General features: G+C 46.3%; 1 protein-coding gene across 1 annotated transcript; it reads left to right on the top strand.

The window, feature by feature from the left end:
• Positions 1-228: 228 nt before the first annotated feature.
• On the top strand, positions 229-4139 carry LOC143807850 (protein NYNRIN-like). The gene is made up of 2 exons (XM_077289822.1): positions 229-3491; positions 3856-4139. Exons 1-2 carry the CDS (start codon positions 759-761, stop codon positions 3988-3990), a joined length of 2868 nt encoding a protein of 955 aa, XP_077145937.1. The 5' UTR covers positions 229-758; the 3' UTR covers positions 3991-4139.
• Positions 4140-11748: the final 7609 nt, after the last annotated feature.

Here is an 11748-nt window from a genome sequence, read left to right as displayed (position 1 = left end):
CAAATGACACAGTGGAACACTTCTGGGGGAACTTGAAACTGAGACATGCAGATTTAGGTTATGAAAGCATGGGGGAGGCAGGTAGGAAACTTTTCCATGGAGCATTCATAGCAGGGCTTAAGCCACAGCTCAGGCAGAAGGTCCAGGCAGCTAAGCCCGACTGGAGAATTTGTCAGATTGAGGAGTTGGTGCGGGTGGCAAAAGGGGTGGAATTAGATCAGAAGGCGAAGCCTGTACAGATACATTATGCTTCCAATAACGTTCAAGGGGATGGGACAAGTTCTAGCAGAAAGGACCGACGACAAATTACGTGCTACAACTGTGGGAAGATGGGGCACATTAGCCGTCAGTGTAGGGCACCTAGGAAAGAGACGCAGCCCAAGACGGACGCCCCAGCCCAGAACCCACAATAGGAAACAGGCAACCCCGTAGCCATCTACCCCCTTAGGGCACGCACACAGACAAGCCCACAAGGGGTAGTCCCAGTACATCTCCCAGATGGTAGAAAAATCCCATTCCTGGTAGATACGGGGGCAGCCAAAACAGTAATCCGCCAGGAACATGTCACATCATCAGACATATCAGATGACACCCTCTACACTCAAGGCTTTGAGGGATTGATCCAAGAATGCAAACTGACTAAACCACTGCCCCTTCGTTTAGTTGACCACACTTGCCTTGCCAGACTACTGATCAGTGACAAGTCACCTGTCAATCTGCTAGGCTCTGACGTATTACAGGCAATACAAGCACACATCATGTACGAACCTGACGGTACTGTTAAGTTGACAGCTGGGGTCCCGGAATCCGCACTGTGTACAGTGCTAGCGTGCCTGCATGTGACAGACTCCCTCTCCCCTCCTGAAGCAGACGAATCACTGGCACAGGTCCCAGACGTGCTGTGGGCAAAGTCCAAGACTGATATCGGACATATGCCTGTTCCTCCGGTAATGATTAACTTGAAGCCAGGGGCGCAGCCTCCGCAAGTTAGGCAGTATCCTCTAAGTTCTGCTCAGGAAGAAGCAATAGGGAAGAATATCACAGATCTAATTGCTTCTGGGGCCATAAAACCTACAAAGTCTGTAGCAAACACCCCCTTATTCCCAGTAAAGAAAAAGGGTAGAAAAGGGGAGCCGGTCACCTACAGAATGGTCCATGACCTTAGAGCCATAAATGCAGTCACTGAATTGCTTACACCAGTGGTACCGAACCCGCACACCATCATGTCACAAATCCCGATAACTTCAGCTTGTTTCACCTGCATTGACCTTGCAAATGCTTACTTTTCTGTGCCTTTACATCAGGACTGTCAATATCTTTTTGCTTTCACTTTCAGGGGCCAGCAGTATACTTGGATGGTGCTACCGCAGGGGGCTCACAACTCTCCAACCTTGTATACGGCTGCTTTGCAACTTGTTTTGCAGGATTGGATCGTTCCACATGCTGAGGTCGTCTTACTCCAGTATGTGGATGACCTTCTCCTTTGTGCCCCAAACAGAGATGTATGCTGTGAAGCTACAATCTCACTGCTTCTGCACCTTGCTTCCAAAGGGTGTAAAGCTTCGAGAGAAAAGCTCCAGTTTTGTCAGTTAAAGGTTGTATTTCTGGGACATTGCATATCACAGGGAGCACGCCACCTAACTGAGGACAGGAAAAAGGCAATCCAACTGTTGACGCCTCCCACAGGTGTCCAACATCTCCGCACCTTTTTGGGTCTGGCATCATATTGTAGGCCTTGGATTCGCTCTGCATCCATTCTCATGCAGCCACTCTATGATTGTCTGCCCACACAGCCTTTTCTCCTCAGTCAGGAAGCCTTAGACAGTTTCTACTCACTCAAACTAGCAATTGTCTCTGCTCCAGCCCTAGGCACCCCAGATTATGCGAAACTTTTTCTTTTGTACTGCACAGAAATGCAGGGACATGCTACAGGTGTCCTAGCTCAGAAACATGGCCAGCAGAACAGGCCTGTTGCATACTACTCTGCCCGGTTAGATCCTGTTGCTAGAGGAGCCCCATCATGTGTTCGAGCAGTAGCGGCAGTCTCACTTCTGCTAGACAAGGCATCAGAGATTGTGCTTGACTATCAAGTCACTGTCTACACTCCACATGATCTACACAGCATACTCAGCCAGGTCCAACCTAAGCACATTGCTGTAGCCAGACACCTCAGACTACAATGTGCACTCCTAATGCCTCCCAATGTCACCTTAAAAAGATGCATGACTTTGAACCCAGCTACTCTCATTCCAATTGATGTAGTGGATTCAAAAGGGGGGGAAAAGGAGATAGGCCAAGGAAAACCACTGTTTTTGCAAAATTTGACAGAAGAAGAGCTATTTGATGCATACCATGAGCATGACTGTATAGCCCTTATGGCTCAAGAAACTGCAGGGTTTTCACATGTTTCTGATGTACCTCTCACTAATCCAGATGTTGAGCTTTTTGTAGATGGTTCAAGGAGCATCGGTGAGGATGGCCGGTTCTACACTGGGTATGCAGTGGTCACACAGCATGAGGTAGTAAAAGCTGAACCACTCCCTCCTCATATGTCGGCGCAGGAGGCGGAGCTGACGGCACTCATTGAAGCGCTTAAAGGGGCTGAAGGTAAACGCTACACCATTTACACAGACTCCAGGTACGGTTTTGGAGTCGCACATGACTACGGCCCCATATGGAGGGCAAGAGACTTTCTTACATCAACAGGTACTCCTATTAAGCATGGGCACCTCATCAAGCAGCTAATGGATGCACTACTACTTCCAAAGGAGGTTGCCATAGTTAAGGTAAAGGCACACACCAGGCTTGCGACCAACGAAGCACGAGGCAACGACAAAGCAGACAGAGCAGCCAAGGAAGCTGCAAGGAAACCACGGCGACACGAGACCCCTGCGGCCACCCCACTGATCATGGTAAGCACTGAGTGTAACCAGTTGGACTTGAGTATCTTACAGGCTCTGACTCGGCAAGCAACCGGGGAAGAGAAAAAGGTCTGGTCGAAGGCTGGAGCTCAGGAGCACGGAGGTTTGTGGAAGGTGGGACAGCGGGTGTGTCTGCCAAGATCTCTGTATCCTGCAATGGCCCAAGCGGCCCACGGTCCAACGCACCTGTCTAAGAACGGCATGTGTGCTCTGGTGGAGAAGCAATGGGTCGCACCTGGTTTCACAATGGTTGCTACTAGGTTTACACAGGCATGTCTCACATGTGCACAACACAATCCAGGCAGTGTAGTGAAAGTACCACAAAAACACACACCTAAGCCCCTCTACCCGTTTCAACGACTGCAGATTGACTTCATACAGCTTCCCAAGGTAGGAACGTATGAATATTGTCTTGTGTGTGTTGACCTCTTCTCAGGGTGGCCGGAAGCTTTCCCGATGCCAAAAGCTACTGCACGAGCCACTGCAAAGAAATTGATGTCAGAAGTCTTCTGTAGATTCGGACTGCCTGAAACCATAGAATCTGACAGAGGTACCCACTTCACTGGAGAGGTAATGCAAAATGTCATGCAAATGTTAGGGGTTACACAGGCGTTTCACACCCCCTACAGACCACAAGCTAGTGGCAAGGTAGAACGGCTAAATGGTACACTTAAGCTAAAAATCCAGAAAGCGAGTGAGGAACTGGGGAAACCATGGACAGAGTGTTTGCCTTTAGCTCTGTTCTCCATCAGGTACACGCCTAACAGGAAGACAAAGGTGTCCCCCTTTGAGGTTTTGTTTGGGTCAGCACCAAGACTAGGCCTGTACTTCCCACAGACACTGCAGCTTCAGTGTGACAGCCTCACCAGCTATGTCCAGAGCCTTCAAAAGAGGCTCTCATTCGTGCATAAACAAGTGTTTGATTCTATTCCAGACCCAGAGAGCCGAGAGGGAACCCACTCTCTACAGCCTGGAGATTGGGTGGTGGTCAAAAGACACACAAGGAAGCCTCTGGAGCCGAGGTTTGACGGACCCTTCCAAGTCCTCCTCACCACAGCCACATCAGTGAAGCTTGAGGGGAAGCCCACCTGGATCCATGCAAGCCACTGCAAGATCCTGGAACGGAAGAGTGACCATCCTGCTCCTGATGATGCTGATGACCCTTCCCCAGAGAAGACAAACGGCTCGGACAAGCCAGCGCGACGCTGATAATAAAATAGCCCCACTTAGACTTGACTTTGTGAAAAATATGGACTGGATACATTACATTTGTTATAATCGACAAAGATTTCTAAAATATACTAGGGAAGCACTGACAAACCTGGTAAATCACTCCACAGACAAATAAAGATGCCATCAGTTAAATCACACACATAAAATTTGACACTAATGAATATATGAAATTCTGTAATTGAGAATAGGATATGATCTCCCCAGCCTATGGGGGATTCGGCTGAAGAATTGACAAGAAAGTCCGACATTGGCACTAGGCCGGTGACAGCACCTATGGGTAAGGGGTAGAATCATATCTAATCTCAAAAGGGGGGACTGATAGGGAAATCAGGGACCACCTTAATGTGGCCTATAATTCACATATGGGGTTCTTAGGCTGACAGAATATGTCTTGACATGTCTGAGGCTTTGCTAAGTCATACCTGCTGACTTCTGATTAAAGTTGTTGACCAGAGCTAGGTCTAATAAAGATAAGACTTAGACCCTTAGCACCTGACATGGATAAACCTGAGTTACCCCTTATGTCATAGTCACCTGCTCAGAGATGTCCTTATTAGGAATTAGACCTAATAAATTATAGGACGATTTCATATGTAATAAACAGCTGATTGGTGGACATAATGCATACGCCTACTCAAACGTGTATATAACTGGATGTCCTTCCTGTAATAAATATGGCAATGTTCAGATACCACATCTGTCTATGTCCATCACTTTCTCCGGAGAATCGATTCATTTGGCAGCCATCCAATATTCCTGACTGGTCTGACTTGCAGACCACCCCAACACCTCCAGAGGAATGAACCCCAAAAGATATAGTTGCCCCCTCACATGTATTGACGGTGAAATGAGAGGAAGGCACACACATAGAGATGATATATATAGTTTTAGCAAATTGAGGCCCGCTGTAAACTAGAAAGCAGAACGATACAAAAGGGGACTGAGCGGTCAGCAAAAAACCCTAATCAAAAAAACCATCCTGAGATTACAAGAACCCATGTGCCAACTCATGGCACATGGGGAGAACCTCAGTCCACTAGAGCTACCAGCTAGCATAGAGACATAATAAGCAAGCTGGACAAAAAACCAAACAACTGAAAATCAGCACTTAGCTTATCCTGAAAGATCTGGGAGCAGGTAGGCAGGAACCAAACAGAGCACATCTGAATACATTGATAGCCGGCAAGGGAATGACAGAAAGGCCAGGTAAAATAGGAAACACCCAGCCTCTGATGGACAGGTGGAAACCAAAGGCCGCAACCCACCAAAGTCACCCAGTACCAGCAGTAACCACCAGAGGGAGCCCACAAACAGAATCCACAACAGTCAAGTATACATATAAATGCACCTGCTCTGTGATAGTGGATCGCCCCCATGCGCAGGGCAATGAGGCACGCAGCACTGGGTCCCTCTGTCTCAGTTCTGGGGATGTCACGGTGGCCCGACCCGGTCCGTGGCCCTGCTGAGGGGCGCCCAATTAAAGGTGATAGTTTGTCAAGTGTTCGTGGCTCCACCTGTGGTTTTTGGTCAGGATGACCAACGCTGCTAGGGGTCCGCTGGGGTGATGGAATGGCAGCTAGATGGTATACCTTCCCACAGGTGAAGTATGTCCCCAGGGCTTCCCAAGGTGTGCGGATGGTGATAGTGGACGTTGTAAGGCGCGATGAATAACAAGGACACAAAGGTTGCAGTCTCTTTACCTTTTACTGAAGACTTCAGCGTCCGCAGTCCAGAGTACCGCTCACAGGGCTGGCTGAGTCCGGCCGGTCTGAAGGCACATCCAGAGTTCCCTTAGCCAGGAGGAAATCAGTAGCCTTCCTACTAGCACCTGTGTGTTGTAGTACCTCCCTGCTGAGCACCACGGGATAGTCCTCACAACCTTTGTAGATGTTTCTGATGTTCTCTCTCTCTGTCTCCCAGATGATATGGATAGGACAACCCGTATAGCGGGGTAGGCCTGGAGCTATTTTATAGGGACCCTAGAGACGCCCCTCTCCCACAGTTGCCTCCATGTCTTCTTAGGTATTTAGGTTGGGCAGCCAACTTGGAATTGACTGTACTGCCATTGTCTGGAGTAATGCGTAGAGTCAGTACTCCCTCGGTGTTCCGGCCACCGGCTACGCGCCTCAGAAGGAGGCTGCCGATCTTGGGGCAGGACTCCTCCTGGTATTATCTCCTTGTGCTGTGACTTCGGTTCTCACTCTCCACAATATACTTTGCTTCGTGTCCTTTCTTAGGATGCTGCCGCAATGATGTGCAGGCACAGCTCCGTAACGTTCTATCTCTTGGTAGGCCTGTCAGGATCCCACCCCTGACAGGACCTCTCTGGGTCAAACCCAGGCTCCTTCTCCCTCGATGTTATCTGGTCAAAGCCCAGTCTGCTTCTCTCTAAATTCCTCTCCAACCCACCAGTTTTACCCGTGTGTGAGGAGTGCCCTAGTAGATAGAAGCTTTGCTCCTCCTAGTGGACTGGAGTGTAAAGTGTAGTGTGTGACTGTGATAGCTGGCAAGGTGAACTCCTTTAGTACCATCAGACGTAACATCACTCCCCCTGGTGGAAGAGTGACATTACTGCAACGACCAGGACTCTGGGGTGCTGCACTAGTCTCAGGGTTCTGTTTGAAGCACAGAGAGCATCATGAAGACCAAGGAACACAACAGGCAGGTCCGTGACACTGTTGTGGAGAAGTTTAAAGCTGGATTTGGATACAAAATGATTTCCAAAACCTTAAACATCCCAAGGAGCACTGTGCAAGTGATCATATTGAAATGGAAGGAGTAACATACCACTGCAAATCTACCAAGACCCGGCGTTCCCTCTAAACTTTCATCTCAAGCAAGGAGAAGACTGATCAGAGAAGCAGCCAAGAGGCCCATGATCACTCTGGATGAACTGCAGAGATCTACAGCTGAGGTGGCACAGTCTGTCTATAGGACAACAATCAGTCGTACACTGCACAAATCTGTCCTTTATGGAAAAGTGGCAAGAAGAAAGCCATTTCTCAAAGATATCCACAAAAAGTGTTGTTTAAAGTTTGCAACAAGCCACCTGGGAGACACACCAAACATGTGGAAGAAGGTGCTCTGGTCAGATGAAACCAAAATCGAACTTTTTGACAACAATGCTAAATGATATGTTTGGCGTAAAGGCAACACAGCTCATCACCCTGAACACACCATCCCCACTGTCAAACATGGTAGTGGCAGCATCATGGTTTGGGCCTGCTTTTCTTCAGTAGGGACAGGGAAGATGGTTAAAATTGATGGGAAGATGGATGGAGCCAAATACAGGACCATTCTTGAAGAAAACCTGTTGGAGTCTGCAAAAGACCTGAGACTGGGACGGAGATTTGTCTTCAACAAGATAATGATCCCAAACATAAAGCAAAATCTGCAATGGAATGGTTCACAAATAAACGTATCCAGGTGTTTGAATGGCCAATCAAAGTCCAGACCTCAATCCAATCGAGAATCTTCGGAAAGAGCTGAAAACTGCTGTTCACAAACGATCTCCATCAAACTTCACTGAGCTCGAGCTGTTTGCCAAGGAAGAATGGGCAAGAATTTCAGTTCTTGATGTACAAAACTGATTGAGACATACCCCAAGCAACTTGCAGCTGTAAGGCTAGGTTCACATTGCGTTAGGGCAATCCGTTTAGCGCTAGCGCTAACGGATTGCACTAACGCAATGTTTTTTGTAGGGGCCGCGTTTAGGGGTCGCGCTAACGTCCTTGCTCTCGCAGATCCCCGATCTGCGAGAGCTGGGAACGGACCTCGGGGACGCTGCAAGCAGCGTCCGAGGCGCGCTACAAAGGAACGACACATCGCTAGCGCAAGCCGAAAAAGGCACGCGCTAGCGATGCGCTGCAGGCGAAATTTACATTGTGTCAATGGGTGCGCTAATGGACCCGTTGCACGGCGTTATTTGCGACATTTTCGCCGTGCAACGCTGTCCGTTAGCGACCACCCAGTAACGCCATGTGAACCTAGCCTAATCGTAGCAAAGTTGGCGCAACAAAGTATTTAGTTAAAGGTGCCGAATAATATTGCACGCCCCACTTTTCAGTTTTTGAATTTCCACAAAAATTTTAAATAACCAATACATTTCATTCAATTTCACAATTGTGTTCCACTTGATGTTGATTCCTCACCAAAAATTTACATTTGATATCTTTATTAGTGTTGAGCATTCCGATACCGCAGGTATCGGCCGATATTTGCTGTATCGGAATTCCGATACCGAGTTCCGATATTTTTGTGATATCAGAAATCGGAATCGGAAGTTCCCAGTGTATGGTTCCCAGGGTCTGGAGGAGAGAGACTCTCCTTCAGGCCCTGGGATCCATATTCATATAAAAAATAAAGAGTAGAAATAAAAAATATGGATATACTCACCCCTCCGGCGGACCCTGGACCTTAGCGATGTAACCGGCAGCCTCCGTTCCTAAGAATGCAGTGAGTGTAGGACCTACGATAACGTCGCGGCTTGTGATTGGTCACGTGAGCGGTCACATGAGTGGTCACGCGACCAATCACAAGCCGCGACGTCATCGAAGGTCCTTCACTCTGCATTCTTAGGAACGGTGGCTGCCGGTTACATCACTAAGGTCCAAGGTCCGCCGGAGGGGTGAGTATATCCATATTTTTTTTTTTTATTCTTTATTTTTTACATGAATATGGATCCCAGGGCCTGAAGGAGAGTTTCCTTTCCTTCAGACCCTGGGAGCCATCCAGGATACCTTCCGATATTTGTGTCCCATTGACTTGTATTGGTATCGGGTATCGGCGAGATCCGATATTTTGCCGGTATCGGCCGATCCAATCCGATACCGATACTTTCGAATATCGGAAGGTATCCCTCAACACTAATCTTTATGTTTGAAGCATGATATGTGGGAAAAGGTTGAAAAGTTCCAGGGTGCTGAATACTTTCGCAAGGCACTGTAAATGCTTCACATCACCAAACAGATTTAAATATTTACCACAATAGCGCAGCGATGACTCATCCAAGAGGTCACAAAAGAACCCACAACAATTGAAAAAGAGCTGCAGGCCTTATGTGCCTCAGATAAGTCAGTGTTCGTGACTGCATCATAAAAAAAGAGACTAGGCAAAAATGGCCTGCATGGAAGAGCTCCACTGCTAAGCATTAAGAACATAAAGGCTCAATGGATTTGACAGAAAACATCTTGACTATCCCCAAGAATTTTGAGAAGACACTCTGTGGACTGATGAGACAAAAGTTGAACTGTTTGGAAGGTGTACATCCCATTACATATGGTGTAGAAGCAACTCAGCATTTCAGAAATGAAACATCATACCAACAGTAAAATATAGTGGTGGTAGTCTGATGGTCTGGGGCTGTTTTGCTGCTTCAGAACCTGGAAGACTTGCTGAGGTAAACGGAACCATGAATCCTGCTGTCTACCAAAAGTTCCTGAAGAAGAATGTCTGGCCATCTGTTTATGACCTCAAGCTGAAGCGCACTTGGGTTATGTAGCAGGACAACGATCAAAAACACACCAGCAAGTCCACCTCTGATTGGGTTAAGAAAAACAAAATTAAAACTTTGGAGTGGCCTAGTCAAAGTCCTGAGCTTAATCCCATAGAGATACAGTGGCATGACCTTTAAAAAGGCGGTTCATGCTTGGAAACCATCCAATGTGGCTGAATTAGAACAATTTTGCAAAGATGAGTATGCCAAAATTCCTTCAGAGTGTTGTAATAGAGTAATTGCCAGTTATCGCAAACGCTTGATTGCAGTTGTTGCTGCAAGGGTGGCCCAACCAGTTATTAGGTTAAGGGGGCAATCATTTTTTCACACCGGGCCCTATAAGTTTGGGTTTCTTTTTCCCATAATGATAAAACTTAAAAACTGCATTTTGTGTTTACTTGTGCTTTGTTTGTTTAAGATTTAAATTTGTTTGGTGATCTGAACCATTTAAGTGTGATAAACATGCAAAAGAATAGGAAATCAGGAAGGGGGAAAATATTATTTCCAAGGTCAGATCCCCTGCTTTGATGTGGGCTCTGGCGATGGGTCCACATCAAAGCCGCAACATATCAGCTGTTTTGAACAGCTGACATGTGCGCGCAATAGCGGCAAGTGGAATCGCTATCCACAGGCCGTTATTAACTAGTTAAATGCCACTGTCAAACGCTGACAGCGGCATTTAACTACCGCTTCCGGCCGCGCGGCTGGAAGTGCGCTCATCGCTGACCCTCGTCACATGATCGGGGGTCAGCGATGCGTCAGCATTGAGACCTCTATGGTTGCTGATGCCGGCTTGCTGTGAGCGCCACCCTGTGGTCGGCGCTCATAGCAAGCCTGTAATTAAGCTATATAGGAGTGATCAGGATATGCCAGCTTCTAGCTTCCCATGGAGGATATTGAAGCATGGCAAAAGTAAAAAAAAAGTTTAAAAAAATATGAAATAAATAAAAAAATAAAGTTTAAATCACCCCCCTTTTGCCCCATTCAAAATAAAACAATAAAAATAAAATCAAACATACACATATTTGGTATCGCCGCGTTCAGAATCGCCCGATCTATCAAAAAAAAAAAGGATTAAGCTGATCGCTAAATGGTGTAGCAAGAAAAAAATTTTAAACTCCAAAATTACGCTTTTTTGGTCGACGCAACATTGCATTAAAATACAATAATGGGCGATCAAACGAACGTATCTGCACCAAAATGGTATCACTAAAAACATCAGCTTGGCACACAAAAAATAAGCCCTCACCCGACCCCAGATCACAAAAAATGGAGACTCTACAGGTATTGGAAAATGGCGCAATTTTTTTTTTAAGCAAAGTTTGGAATTTTTTTTCACCACTTAGATAAAAAATAACCTAGACATGTTTGGTGTCTATGAACTCATAATGACCTGGATAATCATAATGGCAGGTCAGTTTTAGCATTTAGTGAACCTAGCAAAAAAGCCAAACAAAAAACACGCATGGGATTGCACTTTTTTTGTAATTACACTGCACTTGGAATTTTTTTCCCATTTTCTAGTGCATGTCATGGTAAAACATTTGATGTCTTTCAAAAGTACAACTCGTCCTGCAAAAAATAACCCCTCACATGGCCATATCGACAGAAAAGTACAAAAGTTATGGCTCTGGGAAGGGGGGGTGAAAAACGAGCATGGAAAAACGGAAAATCTCAAGGTCATGAAGGGGTTAAGGTTTTAAGGGGTGGAGGAGTGCAATCACTTTTTTTCACACAAAGCACTGCAGGTTGGGATTTCTTTTTCCTTTAAAAATAAATGCCTTTGTTTAAAAACTGCATTTTGTGTTTACCTGTGTTATCTTTGTTTAATATTTAAATATGCAAATTAATAGGAAATCCGGAAGGGGGCAAACACTTTTTCATACATCTGTATATCTATTTATCCCATATGATGCTCTGTGCTAAAGTACCATATGTTGTTAATCAGATTATATGATGTATCTTCTGGGAATTCTTTCAATAATGTGTCTGAAGAAATGAACAGGCCTTATCGAAAGCATGTTGCAGTTTTAGACACAGAGAGACCTACTGTCCCAATTCCTCTGCTCAGTATGTCTTGCACACACTGAGTGACATTCG

Source organism: Ranitomeya variabilis, chromosome 2, assembly GCF_051348905.1.
Source record: "Ranitomeya variabilis isolate aRanVar5 chromosome 2, aRanVar5.hap1, whole genome shotgun sequence".
Lineage (NCBI taxonomy): Eukaryota > Metazoa > Chordata > Amphibia > Anura > Dendrobatidae > Ranitomeya > Ranitomeya variabilis.
The sequence above is the reverse complement of the archived record's forward strand: the minus strand, read 5'-3'. Positions and strand labels throughout refer to the sequence as shown.

What these genes read in the sequence shown, in the direction of transcription:
- LOC143807850 (XM_077289822.1), top strand. Translation starts at nt 759, where the DNA reads ATGTACGAACCTGACGGTACTGTTAAGTTGACAGCTGGGGTCCCGGAA. An exon ending in GTACCCACTTCACTGGAGAG is followed by an intron (nt 3,492 to 3,855) that starts GTAATGCAAAAT and finishes ATTCTATTCCAG; the next exon opens with ACCCAGAGAGCCGAGAGGGA.